This window comes from Ptychodera flava, chromosome 17, assembly GCF_041260155.1.
Source record: "Ptychodera flava strain L36383 chromosome 17, AS_Pfla_20210202, whole genome shotgun sequence".
Taxonomy (NCBI): domain Eukaryota; kingdom Metazoa; phylum Hemichordata; class Enteropneusta; family Ptychoderidae; genus Ptychodera; species Ptychodera flava.
This window is the reverse complement of record NC_091944.1, coordinates 32,856,945-32,876,174: the sequence shown is the minus strand read 5'-3', so window position 1 is coordinate 32,876,174 and position 19,230 is coordinate 32,856,945. Positions and strand designations below refer to the sequence as shown.

The following is a 19,230-nucleotide window of genomic DNA, read 5'->3' as shown; positions in this document are numbered from 1 at the left end:
CGTTTTCAAAGACGAATCACATGACAGAAGAGAAAATAAAGATTACAACAACAAAATGTTGGATATTGTGTGTTGTGCAATCAAGTGCATGGCATCATGCTTGTTTCTTGTATGATCAAAATGTGTATGTGCAGGAAATACTGTGCTTGTTTCTACTCTTTCCCTGGGGGCGCCATTTTATGAGTGCGGCATCCGTTTATTATTCAGCCTGTTAAAACGTGTAGGCATGGTCCAAATCAGCAGGCAGTCACTCTGATATTTCTATACATCAACCAACTTTGGTTTGAAAATAAAATCATGAAATAAGTTCAGTGCATAAAATTCGCAGCTATTGGGGCTTTAACGTCTGCTGGCAGAATGATTATGCTAATATACAGCCGGAACAGAAAAGGGAGAAGTTTGTTAAAGTGTCGATCATCACCGACACTGCGAAAACGGGAAGAGAGAGAAAGAGACAGAAAGAGATAGGGAGGGGTGGCGGGAGAGAGATAGGGCGCGCGCAAGTGATAAACCTTACGTTCGCATAAATGCAAGTTCATAGCTCATCAGCAATGTTTGGACAATCTACTGACGCACAGGAAGAAACAAAATATGAACGACGTTGAGGGCGTCAGCGAAATGAAGTTGTCGACATTGGCGAATATGATTTCATACTGCGTGATTTATATGGGTCGTTTTGATTTATTGCCATAAGTTGACGTCTCTCTGCTGATAGAATGATTGTTATGCTAATATTCAGCCAAAACAGAAAAACGAGAAGTTTAAAGTATCGACCATCACCGACAATGCAAAAAACGGGAACCGCACATCTGCTTTTACAAAAAAACACTCGATACGTCAGGTACGGCGATAGTTTGGATCGTTAATGTGTGACTGGTACCAGAAGCGGTAATGTCCTGTAGAGCAACACTGTAACACCTACACACAGATGATATAACACCGAACAAAGTTCGAAGACTATGTGGGTATGTCGTCTTGAATATTTTAAAATAGATTTTGCAATTCTTTCTTATTCAACCAATTAACAGTTTCCTCGTATACATGACGTCATCGCAACGGTGGCATGCGAGAACAATAATTACGTGGGGAGTTTCTGCCGAGGGGAATCAGTCACGTATTCATTTAGTACAGTGGAATAAAGGGTAAGTTTGCTTTGTTGTCTGAATGCGCATGTCTGCCGTGACTATAGGCACTCTGCCGTGCAGCGGCCATCTTGACTGGGCGGCTACTGGCCAAATCTGACTCACATTCTTGTCCTGCCAAGGTCATGATTACCCTGCTTGATAATGCAGGCAGTCCATAACTTGAAAATTTCAACGCGGCACGGAATCTCGACCCTCAATCAGGTATGTAGCAATTTAGACCGGTAGAAATTATGTGTGACGAAATACAAACAAAGTGTCAAAATATTCGTCAAAATCGTAAATCCGATGAAGATATAGACACTACAGAATGTCCAGTAGGAAATATTGTAATTTTTTATTTAAAAATTCCCGTCTAATTTCTTGTACCAAAATGTTGCGTTATTTCTACGCCGTTCTTACTCCATATCAGTAGAGAAGGAATACTTATATCAAATATCGCTGTTTACTAAAACCCAGTCAGTAAGCCACCTAGGAACACATATGAAGAGACGGTTCTGTGATGGTTCCCGCACCGTTCAGTCGTGTAAATGAAGAAGTCGAAACAAATTTCTGAATTTTCCGGATCAGTGAGCTGAAATGAGAAAGACACCCGGTGTATTTTTTATAATTAGGAAATCATTCAAGGAATTCCTATGATCAATACATGATATAAAACTATGCGGAAGTTCGTTTAATCTTAGTTGGAAAATTGGAGCGAAATTACCATTGATTCGATGGACTGGACGTTTCGAAAAACCAGAGAATTAATGATTCCAAAACGGACAGTCAAAGAATCAAAACTTAGGAAGGGTTGTTCGGATTGGTAGAGAAATTCTTTATATCGCATATACCTACGTTGATCTTTACAAGAGTAAATATCGTAAATCCAGTCAAGTCTTTTCTTGTCGGGTTCATGTTGCCACGCAATCTGTAATTGTCTCTCAAAAATAAGTTTCAAAGTCATGCGCAGTGAAGGTTTGACACTTGACGAAACAACCCGTACTCTTTGAAGATTATTGGTAGGCAGGGCTGTGGAATTTGGATAGGTCTTTGTGTTCCAAATCACCTATGAACTTTGTTCACTATGATACAAACAACCAAAGTGAAAGATTTAGTAAGCTTTAATGATAGTAGTAGTTGTACTGCCTGGCGCGTGATGTATGCAGTGATCGTTAGTGCAACCTGACCCATGGCAACTAATGATGCGAATTATCATAATGGCATGTCTGAGTGTAGCAGGTAGAGGGTGGCAGTCGCTACTGTTCATCATTTATCATGGGTTGATATTTATGATCAGTGCTCTGTGGATCAGAAGCTCAAGAATTATTTACTGTACGATGTCATAATATCCTGACAAGTTACGTTTGTGTAAAGAATATGTACGCTTTTATCAGTGTTTTACGTATGCCACGTGCCTGTGTGTTTGAGAGACAGACAGACAGACATAAAGAGGAGAGACATACAGACCAACAGAGACAAGAACTACAGAAAGAGACAGAGAGAGGAAGACAGACAGAAATATAAAGAGGAAAGAGAAGGATTTGCGGGTCACAGGTGTGTGATAGCGACATCGCAGCTAGAGCGACAGAGACAATCGTAACAAGATACACGTGACTGAAAGAAGGGTGAGATGATGAATTTATGGCCCTGAGCATACTGACCAATTGGCAGACAGACAGACAGACAGACAGACAGACAGACTGATGGGATCTAAATTGACAATGGGACAAAACACTGAGCAGCAATCACCGTAAGGGGGGTCGAACATAGGGGTTCCATGGGAAAAGAGAAGATGGAAAAGAACAGACAGACACATGTAAAATGGATGGATGGAAAGTCAGGTGGATAAACATGCATCGTTGAGGTACATGTAGTATCCAGTTACAGGAAAAGTATACGTGTGTGTGAGTTCAGATTATTGCCACTTGGGAGATGTGACGTAATAGGACGAGTTTGTGAGGCGAGCGACTAGATCAGCTAGATGAAGCATCTAATATGACATCCCGATTAACTGACGGATAAAATAGTGTTGAGTACAACGATGAAATGTGTAAATATGCGTATTCGGAAAAATGAGGAGGAAAAACGCTAAACACGGAGTGATTGAAATAGGACAGAAGTCGAAAGGCCAGCTGTACGACACTGACGCTATCACAAAATCTATAATTAGAAAGGTGACCATCATATTATTTTTGTATCGTATTCGAAAGGGTTATGACGCGGCCGCAAATTTTGAGCTACATTCATTCCATCGACGTATGAGGATTATCATGAAAAATTTGATAACCAGAAGGGCTCCCCCGACAGTCCCACAGTTACTGTACTTGTAAATAGGGGTGTGTCACTGGAGGTGTGTGTACCACTTTTGTTACAATGACAGTTCGGCGGTGTAACTGTGTCGTTGTTGACATATGTGACTTTCAATATCTATTTTTGCTCATCGGTATATTCAATGAGTCATCAACACAGACTAGTTGAATATTATTAGTCAGTAATGGCCCACGTCCGAGATGACCATCATGACAATTATCTTGTTATTCCACTAAGATATGTCGACTTTGGACCTATTGTGCAATCAGTCGTTTTCAGCTATTGTTACAAAAGTACAAGCTGTCAAATTTCAAGGCGCGTGCTACTCACGACCACTGAAAGCTGAACACATATACATGTGTGTGCGTGGCGATAACATATAAATTGTCCTAATTTCATAGACACTCTATGTCCGAAATTCCAGTCAATGATGGCAAAGGAGGAGGCATAAATAATGAATCTGCAAACGTATTTCGTCCAAATGTTGTTGTCGAAGTCATCGACTGTATTCGATGGGAAAATTCAGCTGACCACACTTAAGAGTCAAACGAGCGTTCAAATTATCAGGTCGCCGAATATATTATCGCCGCGCAAAAGGTACAGGTCTCAACTATCTGTGAACGACAAGTCGTACTCGTGAGTGCGCATGTGCAGACAAGGTCGGTGACAGGCACGCGCGGATCGACCACAAATGACGAGCGCGTTCTCCTTTCTGGTGTCATCTTAAACTCTTAAACCACTAACGGATACCTCGCCTCCTTAGCCTATGTTGGTCACGTGAAGAGTTTCTTAGGACTGTGAGATCCCAAGATTCCCTTAAGGTAGGCATTTCGCCAAATCCGGGTGCTTGAGTACGGAATTGCTCGAAGTAGCCTTCATGAATACAGCTGTGCGTTCTATGATATATGGAATTACTCAGTGTTGCATTAATAGTTAAGTTACACAACATCGTCCATGAAGGTCGTATGTGGTACCATATTTAAAACAGTCAGAATTTTTACTTATTCTAGCAAAGCTTGTCTAAAACAGTTCCAGACTAGAATTGGGCCTGGCATAGTATTCGATGTCGATGTTTAGTTGCTAACAAGACTTGTTCGGGCAGCTGATAACAGATCCGACTTGAGCAGAGAACTGCAACAGGTGGGGCTTTCCGTGTAGCATAGGGTGACGTCCAACTGATATCAACAGGTACGGCTCGCACAATTCTGCCGCCTGATCCCAAGAAATGAGTGATATAAGACAAATAGTTGTAATGTTTATTTCACTTATAAATTCGTCAGCGAGCAGCCACTCCCTGACAAGCGTTCCACCGACAACTACGCGCGACCCAGTTTTTGTAGTTGTCTGAACATATGATCGTCTGTGACTAAAGTACAGAAATATAGTGAAAATTAAATTTTATGGAGACTTAAATGGTAATGGTGTATTTGTATAGCTGAAAATAACAGGGCCTGCGACATACAGTCGAGATTGTAATATTTTATTTACTGAGGTACAGCTTGTCTGATCATGTTGATATCGTTTTTGTTGTCGGTATTGTTAATATCGTTGTTTTTGTTATTTTTTTGTACTCGCTTCGACGAACAACCATTTACTAGATATAGGGACAGGTATTTCAGAAATCACAGCGATACCGAAGTTACACAATATTTCTAAAACAGAAACGGGGATTATGTAACACAAGGATCTCGACCCGTCGGAATGCCGATCGACTGTGTTAACTATAATACACTACAAGGGCAAGCGAATTTTTGCAACGGTGCCTTAGCATCCATATTTTAACGGAAGTGGAACGATTCTTGTCGTCGTGACAAGAATCAAATGGATGAAATTTGGTTTGTAGCTCAATAATCAAGCGCGCCATTTTACAGACTATAACTGCCCGAACGACAGTTTACGATATTTGCACTCATCTCTCATTCGTGATTGCCATTTTGTACTCTAATCTTACATCAGTGTCTTATCCATCAACCCATGATTGTCACTGATTAAACGCACAGAGATACCTTGTCCATCAGCATATGATATTTTCACTGATTAAACTCGTGAAGACATCCCAACGCTACAAGCAGATTGACTTAAATGATATTTCTTTACTGAGCAATACATCTGTGGCAAACATTGACAGCATAGATTACGTGACGGTTTCTCGAAACACCATGATAGTAAATTTAATGGCGTTTCAAGTCAAATATTAGAATCACATGATCATTGATTATTTGAGTTTGTAGTTTGTTCAAAAAATTTTTCGTTTTCCTAGCTTTTAAAAGCATAAAAACATATCTTTCGAATTAAGTTCATCAGTCCCAGGCTACAATGCCCGCGATGAAGAATTCACTGTCAAGTGGGTTAGTAATTTTATTAGTGCTGCAACACAGTCAACGGTAGAGGTATTTCTCGAACGATAGAGAAGTTACCTTTTAACATCACAGATATTACAGCAGTACCTCCTGTAGTGAGTTGCACGTTAATGTTTTACCATTTGCAAAGGTTGTTCGTCGTCCATTTTACCAAAGTTCAACTCTGTTTGCTCTCACGTACTAAAGTACTGGCATTGGAGGCATCTCTGAGATTGTATAAATCTCGGCACGGTGTAACATTCATATTTGCAGACAAAAAAGAAGATATTGGAAGTGATCAGAGACACAAGGATATTCTATATTTCGATCAAAAAGTGATGTGGGTGGTGTCTGTTCACATGCGATTGTTACTCACAACTACAGTATGGTGTATCAAGTCGGAATTCAAATGCTATCTTCCGACGTTGACTGTGGTGCCCCACTCGCGAATGATAAAGTCATTACACAGAGATTGAACATTCAGTATTCTCAATAATTAGCAGTTTCTATTGAAAAATAGATGCGAATAGTACGCTATCTGAGGTTCGGCTGTGAAATTATTCTCCATTCATACCAATTGGCAAACTACAAGTGCGAATATGCTGAAAGAACGAATACTGACGCTAATTTTTAGCATTATCCAGACTTACTGTTGAAAAATGTAAGGAGAAGCAGAGACACCAAATTTATGCTGTTTTCGTCATCGGTACCTAGTTCATCGGGAACTGACGTCACACACGTACAACTTATTAAAGGTCATAGTACTCAATAGTTTACGCACACGTATTTTCGTAAAATATTTAAATCTGGTTCGCAGTGACCTTTGTAACGCAGTCGAATTGTTCTCGTCGTGTTGATGCCCCTAATAAGTGCATAGGTAATGGGAAACAGACAGGCGGATAGCAGCAACGAGCTAGTCCTCCGATTCTCTTCGGTGGTTTTGGACGAAGTTCTCGGCAGTTCCGCAAAGCGTTTTCTGGAGCACAAGTATACAATAATGACGACTACATCGATGCTGACGATAATGACGGCGATAGTATACTAGTAACAGCGATGAGTCATGTAAATAATTGGACTGGTAACATGAACACATACTGTCAAATTTATTAGACCACAACAGAACATGTCCGCCCTGATCATGACTACACCTATCAAATACAGTGCACTCCCGATCGGGATGCAACTGTGGATTTTATATGCACTTTATACAGCTGTCCCGTTTAGAAGTTTATCTTTTATGAAAATATGATACGACTGGGAGACTTTCTTCCAGATGTGTGACAGTTTGGAAATATATGTTATACATTTGAATTCCTTGACGTGAGTTTGACGGGAAAAAGCACAAATGGAGTTGATCCACGCGACAAAAATATACACTTCATGTAAGCGACAACTTACTGTATCCCTTTTTTCACAGAAGATAACACCATTATTGAATAAATTTGGAAATATACAAAGAAAGAGATAGTGAACTTTTTCAGATCTGTACAATGGTAAAACTACACTCGAATTTGATATTGAAACAAAATACTTGTGCACTTTTCATGCTCGATGTCTATTAAAGAACGCAGAACTGTTCAAATTCTATCGAAAATGGTCTCCGTATCGGGAGACGGTCTCCTGATCGGAGTGGGCGGGGAGGGGAGGGGAGGAGGTGTTAGGTTTAAATCTTGGCTCCCGATCGAGAGATTTCTCTCCTTTGGTCTACTGTGCCTACATACTGCTATGTGAACCTCACCATAACTGGTGATACATAATCGATATTCCCTAAACACGCCTTGATTACAACCAAACATCTCTTACAGGACGAGTATATGGCCAATCATTTGAATTTTCTACAAAATATGAGCTCGTAACCCCATGAAAGTATACATATTCTGAAAGACTAGATATTGAGTAATGCTGTGATTTGTATTTTGTAATCTTTGTTAACATGGGGATCGTGTGGCAGTCAAATAACCGACTTTTACATTCCCCTGTACAAACGCCTAAGTTATCCTAAAACTCTGCTCATATATCTGTTGCCGGTCACGTTTGAATAATGTACGTGAATATGTACATTTTGTCTAAAATTAGTCGTGGATACTGTTTTTAAAAAAGCGACTTTAATTAATCAGGTTCTATTTAATTTTGGACATCAAAATAAAAGTATTTTTTTCTTCTAGCGTTTCTCCTTGACCATGCATTGACATATTAGACTTGATTATGGGAGTGAACAAAGCAAGAACTTGCCTAGGAACAGAGCAGTTGTAGTGATAAAGATATCAAAAATACGGCTAATGGAGCTTTAAGTTTGATTTCAATTTTTAATCGAAATGAGACTCACATCGCTAACCAGTTATTTGCATGAATGTATTTCAACATATTTGAATATTTTCCACCGCTGTCCGTATTTCCTCCGACAGGGTTAGAGAGGGCATAGGATCGTTCTTTATCCAACTGTGATGGCGCTACGGACTATGCACAATATGAGTATATTTCTTACCAGAGCTTATTTTATAATTGGACTGCTTGTATTACCGGATTTCACCGAAAAAGTCAGCCACTGCCTATAAATCCACTGCATGTATCCACTGACAGTTTTGTCACGGACCCAACTGCAACGCCGACTGAACAAGTCGGCCTAAGTAGGCCCACATCGCATAACCGTGTCACAACAGGTAAGTCAAATTTATCAGTGTGCAATAGATGGAAAGTTATTCAATTTGGCACAGTGGTATTTTAAATCACGCACGTTTTGTACCTTTTTGTGCATGGTTTGTTATGAACAGGTCCACCAATCGTCATGACAACCGGCATAACGGACAGGCAAAGTCCGACGCAAGCTAGCAATATATCAGTGTCGTCATCACAATCGAGTATATCACATTCAAGTCTTACATCAACTGGCATGGTTACCAATAAAACGGATATGACGTCACCTTCAAGCGTGATATCAACACAACCGACAACGTCAATGGTAACGCAGACGACCGCGCCAATGATCGGTGAATGCGGAGGAACTTACAGCGCCATCAGAGACGAATTTTATTCTCCGAGATATCCGTACAGTTATCCTGCAGGCATTAAGTGTGTCTACAGAGTTCAGATACAATCTGAATCTCTGAAATATGTCTCAGTAAGTTACTAAAATGTACAGCTTATGACCGCAGTGGTAATTTTAACGCTAAAATTGTTCTGTGCTGCAAATTCGTAAGGATAATAAACAAGGAACGGTATACACTCGTGCAATCGTTCTCTTCGCATGATTTCATTGAAGTGAAACACATGACAACATATTACGTTTTCATAAAACCTCTCACATGTGGCAATAACTATCAGAGGAAGAAATGCTCACATAACACTAACATGATCACGACCATATTATCCAGTTTGATGCTAAAATATACCGAGTTAGTACACGGATGATGACGTAAAAATCTTACGTATAGCCTTTGCAGTCTCGCTTTCATGGTCGATATACGAACATATGTCCTGGAGTTATTTAATTTCTTTGTATAATTGTTGCAAAATAGGAAAATGCTTCTCTACATTGCTACACAGGCAAGCAAATACTATGGTAAAGTCATCTTTTAGTCATTAATTTTCATGAAAATTTCATTCTGTCAAGACAAATTGAGTGTATTTAGATTACGCCCTTTAGATTACAGAATTCTCGTAGAGTAGGCCTAGTCACGCTTTGCTTTGTATTTGTAGTCCATTCGGTGACAATCACTCTATTGTACACGATGACTAGGTCAGTTGCAATGTATTGACCACCGTACGATTTATCGATAACACCCGTCAAGTAACGAGAAACACAGTTGGCCAATATTCAATACTCTTTTAAGTTATTTAAGACATTTCTCTTTTGAGACATTTCTGGAGCACCTTGAAATCTACTCATGTACGTGTTCGGGGATATTGGCAGGCCTAGGGCAGCTCGTACATGGGACCCAAGTCTATGTTTGGCGTACTTTGTGCACTAGCACTCCATCACTCTTAATGAATGCACTGTTTTTGTAAAATGACTGCTACGGAAAACTGGCAACCAATAGTTTCTATCCGTATTAGCTATTTTGGTTGGCACTACAGAACAAGAAAAGAAAGTCTAAAATCGTTTGATTTGAAACTGAAGAAAGGGGGCGTGATGTAGAACAGATTAACCTTTGTGTGTTCACTGTCATGCGTGGCGTGTATGCTCATGATAAGTCAATATTCCGGTCGTGGGCTGTAATCGATGAGGGAAAACAACTTTGTTAGTTGTTATAAATCTGATAAAATTAGATGTAAAGATTAATTAAAAAATACAGTTATGCCGGATTTAGTTTACATTGGGGTCGAGCAACACCTATGTGTATGACTTTATAAAATTCGTCCTCAACCTGTAAATGTGAAAATAGCGCTAAAAGTAAACCGTTTCTGGAACAAAAGTCGCCCTCCTGACAAAAAGCAAAGACAAATCCCCATCATACAGTTACGTCCTAAAAGAAAATTTGTACATTCAGCTAAATAAATGCTCTTATGCGCTTACTCATTGTTCTTGAGACACAGTGGCTTCCACCTGATAAAGAAACGCTCTCTCTCTCGCTCTCTCTCTCTCTCTCTCTCTCTCTCTCTCTCTCTCTCTCTCTCTCTCTCTCTCTCACACACACACACACACACACAAACAAACAAACAAACATGCGAAAAAACGTGCGTTTAAAATAACGATTTCTGTCTGAAACTGTTTTATATCTATTCCATAGTTACGATTCCTGACCTTTGACCTGAAAGGCGGTTCATGCTACGAAGACTACGTATCTGTCAAGGAAACTTGGGGAGCAAACGGCCCGCTCATCGGTATCTACTGTGGGGGAATTGGTAGATCGCCCCCACCGTTGATTGTAACCGGAGAAACAGACGGGATGTATATTGAATTCATCTCAGGACCTTCCAACGTTGACGGTCACACAGGTTTCCACGCCGAGTATGCCATACTTGACACCCTACCAACGGAGATCCCAAGCGGTGAGTTGAATTCTGCATGACCCAGTGATTGATTAAGATGCAGGCATACTATCGATGTCAAGCTACGGCGTTTTGCAAGTAGATGTAGCACCAAATGATAATGGTCCATTTGACCACAGGCACATCAAGATCGCATATATAATATTCAAAAGGAAAAAAAGCGATTTTAAATTCTGTGTCAAGTAAGCAATTTTCCTTCCTCAATTTCGTATTTTTTTACTTTCGTTGTATGCACAGGGAATCCTCCAACCATGCCAAGTGGCCAGTGCGGGGGCGCTTTTGACGATGAGATCACCCGATACAGTGGCTTTGGTTCACCTTATCACCCTGATATCTATCCGCCTGATCAAAACTGTACGTACATAGTCCGAGTGTCGACGTCACCCCTGTCCATGATTGTTGAGGTAGGTTTCCGGACCGTTTCTCGACGAACACTATAAGAAATACGCCAAATGATAAAACAGGCAAGGTGAAGGGAAACCTGTAGCTATGATATGATCATGAAAGGCTTTTGACATTATGTTACATGCAATGCAACTTTTTTTTAACGTTTTTTATTGGAGTTATCAAAAATTTTCAAATACATGTCTTATTAAATCTGAGAAAAAAAAGACATTACAGAAATCAATAAGTAATGATCATTGATCATTATTGTGTATGTCTGTTGTGCTAGGGTCTCGGTGGATATTAGTACTGTAAATTCTCCACTTTTATTATGGGCAAAAATTTTATCTTTTCTCAAGGCAATGTGATACTCAGTTTTTTTGTATAGAGTTCACAAATCTTTTGTATGCTGTAAAGTTAGGCAATGCAATGCAACTTTCATCCTTCACATTTTGACTTTCCGGAAATATTGATCCAAAGTCTAGAAGACAGCAGGAAGAATTGTTGTTTTGTCTTTCCCTATTCGTACATGTTGTTAGGTTTCTTTTATCAACAGTAACATCGGAAAAAAATAATTTCCCCCTACGCGAACCTTCTCAAAAACGAGTCGTTTCAATAAACTTTTTTTTTTGCTATTTTTCCCCACAGGTTAATTTTACCGCGTTTGAATTGCAGTTCACATCTCATTGTGACTCAGACTACGTAATTTTAAAGGACGGTAGAGATTACAACTCGCCTGTGATTGGTCAATACTGCGGAAGTTACAAAAACGCAACAGGTTTCCCGCCTCCGACGTCCATCATGACCCGTGAGCATTACATCTCCGTGCAGTTTGTATCAGATTCAACTTTCAACTTTGAAGGGTTTTATATGAATTTTCAAGCTATCCCCAGCAACACGAAAATGACGCAGTCAACAGTTTCCAGTGAGTATATTCTAGACGGCATTGGCATTAAATGGGTCGACGGTCAATATTGTGTAATATGTCATGACGTTTACGCTCCTTCTTTCTTGAGACGAGCTGTTTAATTTGTACACCACCACCATCACCACCACCACCACCACCACCACCACCATCATCATCATCATCATCATCATCATCATCATCATCATCATCATCATCATCATCATCATCATCATCATCATCGTCGTCGTCGTCGTCGTCGTCAACCACCACCACCATCATCATCATCATCATCACGAAGAAGAAGAAGAACAACAACAAGAGTATTATCATCAACAACATCATTATCATCATCACATTTTATAACCTAGTATCCATCGGGGATACTGACTGGCGCTGAGCAAAAAAAACTCTGAAAGAGGTGCTTTTTAGTTTAGACTTGAAACTTTCAATAATTTGAACAGAAAAAAATTCATGGGCATAGAATACGCAAATGAACGGTCTACGTATGATCTTTGGCGTTGTCCCAGGGATTTTCAATCCGGAACAGGAACGTAGAGGTCTGCTTTGCATGTATTGTTCAATCAGATGTGTGATGTATGTCTTAGCTGACCCGTTGATGGCTTTTAATGTGTATGATAATTTGTTCATATATCTTCGCTGACGGCAGATACAACTCGTTTTTCTTTCTATTCCTTGTGATCTACCAACAGAGAGTTGGTAGATCAGTATTAGCCGTGACAGGGTTCAAAGTCCTTATGGTGGCTCGATAAGTCACATATTTCTACGTGAAGTGTTACTAACTAAATATCAGACCTAATTGTGATATGAGAGGAAATTTTACTTTAGTATTTTGTATTCAGAACGAAGGTATTGCAGTCAATACTTGAACACATTTTTTTTTGAAAACAAGCTAGTAAACAATAGACACTACAGAAAACGTTTCCTGTAGGGTCTATGAGTTACATGTAAGTAGTGAGTCTGGGAAACATTTCACAGCAAGTTGTCGCAATCTATCGAGTCTGACCCTTTAATGAAAGACAGTGCTTGGTATGGAGTCATACCATTCATTGAAGTCCAACATTGGCCTAGGAGTTCGTTCCAACTTGTTACAAATGATTACGAGAAGCGGACTAAGACGAGACTATTCTAAACGCACAATGAGCTCAACCTACAGCGATTCAGAAGAGAAGAATGTCCATCTCTAATATTTTGCACAATATATGTAATATTTTGGACCGTGGATATCAATATGCAAACTTGGAAAAAAAGACGGTGTAGCTTTAATAAATCTCAATAATTGTCAATTTCTGACCACGATTTCATAAAATATTTTATTTTCCAGTATGCAACAACATCACAAGAATTTTGACAGATCGGGGAGGGTTGCTCTTGTCACATGACGAATACGGTGTATTGCCTTATGCAAATGAAGACAACGTATGTGAGATCAAGATCCAAGGCCGGGCAGATGAGAAAGTGTACATTGATATCTTTCAGAATGACCTCAGGGCGACAGGTAACCAAGGCAATCACATTTTGTTTGGGGTGCTATATTAAAGTAGTCGGCGCCTCGAACTTGAAAGTATTAAGCTTTTACTCACACTTTCCGTACGCGTACAGATATATTAAAGCCCCAGTGCTGCTTACTTTCGATTTTTTTTCATTATTTTTATTATATAAATCAATTTGCAACTTCTTATTCTACTCCCCAAAGAATGTTGAAACACCCACTATTTAGCTTGTCAACTTAGCGTCTATATGTGTAAAATGCATGATTATTGTTTACATTTGAATTCTAGTCCGGACCAGAAGTCAGTTTCAACAATAACAATGCACTTTACAACCATAGGGGCTGAGTTGACAAGCTGGATACTGTGTATGTCAACATTCTTTGGGGAGAAGAACAAGGAATTATGGTTCACATTCAAAATAAAAATGGTGAAATTATCATCAAAAGTTAGCAGCAATGGTGCTTTAAAGCAGTCACCTTGCAAACCAAGAATAAAAATCGGAGGTCACAGTGCAAAATTTGGTACTAGAAAATCAAATTATCGAAAATGTACCGACTCGTGAAATTCAAAATGGCCGCCATCACTGTGTTCACTCTATGGGGAAAATGTAATTTCCTATTTTCACAAAAATAATCCGATGGAAACTTTTTTACTCCAAGAGCTTTAAAATGAGCCCCAATAAATGGTAGACCAGATGGGAATTGTAAAAGTTTTAACGTCCGAATTTCTGTCCTTAGGAAATAGCTGTTTTTTTATACGTTCATTAATTTGTGTTGTACAAAACAGGTACATTTTATTTTTCGCCTGCATAATGTATGTTAAAATACCAAGTATTTGCTTTGCCAACAAAATGGCTGTTACCGTAACGGCAAAACGAGTTGAAAAACCGTGATTTTGGGAGTAGAGCGGGAAACATAAACACCACAAAAATACCGCAAAATACATAAAAGTGCAAATATTAAATGGAGCTCTAAAGAGAAAGCATATTTGAAAAATTAATCAAAGCACGGTACAAGCAACGACAAATAAACGTACCATATTTTTAACTTTGCGCTAAAAGAATTCTTACAAAATATGGATGAACTCTTCCGAAACATTTTGTGTTCAACGTACATTTTCAGATTGATGATCTGTATGGCACATATTAGTAAATCCCAGTCCATATCTCACTGGCTTCCTGTAGCCTGACAGTTTTCTGCCTTGTGATATTACAGTAGCATACTTTTTCATTGGATTTTAGATTCATCGTGCAATGTCGCCACGGATGACTCCATAACGATCCTTCCCAACGGTAGAGTATTATGCAGGCAAGACAGAGGCCGGTTCACGTCGCCCTCTGGTTACAACTCTCTGACGGTCAAGTTCACCACCCACCACTATGAAAATGGCGGAAACAGTGCTGGATTCAAAGCGGTCTACACAGTTTTCTACGAGGCCGGTAGGTTCGATCGATTAAATTAAAATAATTGGAATACGTCCTCCCATATCATTTTCACTGTCATTTTTTTTGCGTCATATAACATCTGCTTAGCACGTTGACGTTTTTGAATACTCAGCACAATAACTTATATAATATATTAATTTATGTAAGTACTATGTAAACGTTTGTGTAGGTTCTTGTACTCTGGAAACTTATGTCAACGCAAAACAGAGCTGGAAACGTTGATCGCTAACAATTAAGTTATTAACTTTTGATTTCAGATGCCTCCAGGACATGTCAAGGAAACGACTATTTCTGTATGTACGATCGTTGGTGTATTGCCGAATATTTAGTCTGTGACGGGTACTATCATTGCTCACAAGGGACCGATGAATACAACTGTGGAAGTAAGCATCCTTGTCCCAACGTTTCATGTGACCCTTCGCTATTCAAAAGACTAAGAAACAAGTCTCTTTGCCTGCATTAGACGAGGTTATCTATAGTATCTCCCCGTACAGTCCTTGATGACATATGCATTTCGGAGTTAACGAATGGAGCGAATTCTCGACTCAGTTCGGAGCGGATTCAGTATTGCTGACTTTTGGTCATACTGTATGTCAGTTTGACACAACCGAGAGTTAGCTACACAATTCTGACGACATTGTCCTTGAAGCTCGGTCCATTATTTGACATCATCCTTTTAGGAGATGCCATCGATTTGATTTCAGTGCACGTGACATTCTCACAGATAACTCTCATCATTTCATTTGCAATTATAATAGAGGATGTCACATGTTGACCTTCTGTTTATTTATTGCAGAATCTTCCTCCGATTGGCTCTTCACTCTTTTGGTTCTGGTCGTCATCTTCGGCGCATGCGTGCTGGCGTGCGGTTACAAAAAATACAATCACAGAGGTTCGGTCACAAGTAGAAGGTGATAGACATATGTGCTGTTTATTTTTTTTCTTGTGTTTCTGTTGCATTTATCGCAGCGACTCACACTTTTGTGCACCCGTCGGTGAATTATTTCACTGCAGAAACTGAGTGCAGATAGAAAATGTTATAGGGAGGGAGTGTCAGAACTGCGTCTCTCCGACTTTCTTGTTTACAAACAATGTATTTGCACCACACCAACATAGCTGCAACATTTTAATTTTACAATGTCAATTATGACAAACATATTTGAACTTTCCTAAGTCACCAACGTATACCTTAGATATAGTGTTTACGTTTGTCGTATGGGTCCCATACGACCTTTGAGCGCAGTTCCGACGATCTTTCTTTTAATATGCGTCCATTCCACAGCAAGACGTCTTAAGTGTTGAGCTTGTAAATCTCATATTTCATCTTGTTGTGCAGTTTTTTCAGTACACACTATTGCAAGCAATGGGGGGAGGGTAGGAGGAGTGTGGCCCCCTAAGGAGAAGACATAATATGTTACCTGAACAAATGAGACTAGTGAGGTGACATTTTGAGTTATAAAGCAGTGTGGCATAGAATTTGACTTTGAAGTGTGCAATATGGTATATTACAGACCACGTTCACGACGAGAAAGCTCTGACCAGCTGGAATCTCCTACCCTCGAATTTGACGGGCCTGCATCGCCTCCGGTGCCGCCACCGTACTCCGAGGAACCACCTGAGTATACTGAGATCTACGATCCATCATCACTCGGCATCGACAATCCCGCACTGGAAATGTCTATGACGTCACTCACTGACCAAAATTTGAACACATACGAAATCCCGGATGAACCGCCACCGTCGTATGAATTCGCACTCTCCAATTCGACGGAAAATATTGTAGACACCGCGGAGGAGGGCGGAGAAACTACGTCTGCCGACAACGAAAGCCTGCAGCAAGGTTCCGACAACGAGACAGCGGACTCGGGGATTCATTTCGTTGAGAACGAGAGTTCGTCGCTGTCGGGGGAAACGCGAGATAACTGCGAACAACCTGATCATGAGGATGACGGGCGACCTCAACCTGCAGCAAACAATGCAGAGCTGTCAAGCGATAACATTACGCCGTGTCTTCCGAACGAATCGTCAAGTTCGTCACCGGAGGTCAATAATGAGGGTGAGGAAAACTCAACACCGAGCAAGGGTGTTTGTGAAAGAGAGGACAATAGCAATACCGAATATGAAATTCCCGTTGCAGAAGGAAATGAAAGCCCAACCACGGAGGACACTCGAACACGGGCAAACATCCTTGATGAAGACACCACATCTAACAGAGACGATCGTGATGATGAAGTTAGTGATGGTGACGGGGAAGTAAATACAGTCTGTATGTTTTTCGGCGGAAACGAAGGTGATGATATGTCTGCATAGGCCCAGATCAACACGTATACAAGGCTATCGCAAAATGACAGCTCAAATGTGTCCACCATCTCGCATAATTCATCATTCGAGCTCCATCATAATGCCAATTGTTTGAAGTCTCAGAAGTGTCCTTCCGGACAAGCCAGATCTTGCCAAGTTTGATTCACATCCCCTGGAGGACACGGATTGGTCAATGAATCGAGTGACACGATGTCTGATCATGCACATTATCAAGCGAAACTCACTGAAAAGTCTTCTTCAACGTTTTAAGTGAATGAGGGCTTTGATAGTATAAAGTTAAGTTCTTAACAGTCTAAACGGTTTTTTTAAATGTGAGTTTTGGTAATGCAAATATTTGACTTTGATACGAAAGGATTCCTCTACAGTTATTGCGTATGATGAAATTTTACCAGCAGTGTTGATCTCTGCGTATCGCTGCGGTTTGTATGCCTCAACGGACGTGGATATGTCGATTATACCAAGGTACGATACCCAATTCATGATGCAATCGGTCACACTGTTCTGAAAACAGTAAAAACGGAATATTTCTCAGAGAAAAAAGAGAAATGACGTAGAGTTAAACAAATCAAGAAACTCGTGTGATCTGGCAGTTTTCGTATGATTTAAAACTGTATGGTCACAGGCTCTGACCCCCTTTCCAAGTAACACGGTTGAATAATGCGAGCAAATATAATGCTTATGTGACGTCATCAACAGAATCACGTTTACCTATTTCCCATTCTTCGTCAGGGCTCAGTGACGATGCTCAGATGCTCTGTCGTCGGACACCATTTACCCGTACCACTACGCATGATTGCAAAAATTCTCCTCCGAACTATTCGATTACGCACAGAATAAAACCAAAACAAGCCCCCCCCCAAAAAAAATCCCGTGAAGTTGGGTCACGTGACATTCCCGTTGTTCCGGTCTTTAATGAAGATTATTTTACAACAAGATGGAACAATAGTTTTAGTGCTTGGCAAATGTCAATACATTACAGTACTATTTACACATTGACATTGTACTATGTAATTTTAACATGTCTTTCGTCCAAAAGTGTTTTATACCTCCGATATACATTCAAGATTACTGCAAACGACAAAGATATTATTATTATATATGAAGTTGGTGAATACTTTTTTACAATGCCTTAATTGTTGTACGTCTTTCAGTAAATAAAGGTATGTGAAATATGTCGTGGGAGACTATTATTTTATTGTTTAACGATTTTATTCCGGCTTTGCTCTGAATATGACGTGAAACATGAAAGTCGATATGAAACCAAGAGTATTTTAATGTTTTGTTTGAAAATGATAATTATCATGAAATAGTCATCCATTTGGAATAGTCAAGTCAGCAAGTTCACGGACAACCAGAAAGTTAATCTTTTTAAATTTTTGACATAATACAAATTTTCTACACCGTGGCATGTTGTCACCTCAGATTTTTACAGTGATGCAGTCATCACGTGAGAGACTCTGATTTCTCCATGTATATCGACCTCTTGACCTCACGATGGTGATCTTGTCGGTTCAGATAGAGGATGGGCGTGCACAGTTTACTTCTGCAGTTACTGAGAAGAATTTTGTCAGATTAGTGGCACGCTGAAGGACTGCAGATTGACAACTCTAATTACGTTGACACATCTAGTCCTCTCGACTCATTCATTCAAAACTGTCGTAAACATAGAGGGCGCCCTACGACTTCATGATTTAACTTTGTGGTTTCGTGTCCGTACAAGTATTTGGACAAACATTTCGAAACTGCCCTAAAACATCAAAGAGACACTTCCTCTAAACTAAATGTATCAGGAAAACCATGACAGTCATCCATCTCTACCCTAAAACGTACATCATGTGAGATGTTCTGTGAATTATCGTCACCGAAAACAACATGCCTCAGAATTCCTTAGCTTGCACAT

At 39.9% G+C, this 19,230-nt stretch overlaps 1 protein-coding gene across 2 annotated transcripts; it reads left to right on the top strand.

The window, feature by feature from the left end:
- Positions 1–679: 679 nt before the first annotated feature.
- Positions 680–18,505, top strand: LOC139116097 (uncharacterized). Of its 2 annotated transcripts, none has more exons than XM_070678636.1 (11): positions 680–965; positions 8,179–8,433; positions 8,545–8,891; positions 10,501–10,762; positions 11,000–11,166; positions 11,795–12,071; positions 13,396–13,569; positions 14,805–15,002; positions 15,266–15,391; positions 15,805–15,919; positions 16,520–18,505. In XM_070678636.1, the coding sequence occupies exons 3-11, from the start codon at positions 8,559–8,561 to the stop codon at positions 17,316–17,318; spliced, it is 2,451 nt and encodes an 816-aa protein (XP_070534737.1). In that variant the 5' UTR covers positions 680–965; positions 8,179–8,433; positions 8,545–8,558; the 3' UTR covers positions 17,319–18,505. The 2 variants fall into 2 exon arrangements, with proteins under 2 accessions (XP_070534737.1, XP_070534738.1); XM_070678637.1 differs by lacking the exon at positions 680–965 and adding an exon at positions 1,221–1,346.
- Positions 18,506–19,230: the final 725 nt, after the last annotated feature.

Coding starts and splice junctions, on each gene's coding strand:
- LOC139116097 (XM_070678636.1), top strand. CDS start 8,559: ATGACAACCGGCATAACGGACAGGCAAAGTCCGACGCAAGCTAGCAAT. Junction 13,570..14,804: donor GAATGACCTCAGGGCGACAG/GTAACCAAGGCA, acceptor ATTGGATTTTAG/ATTCATCGTGCAATGTCGCC. Junction 15,920..16,519: donor GGTTCGGTCACAAGTAGAAG/GTGATAGACATA, acceptor GGTATATTACAG/ACCACGTTCACGACGAGAAA.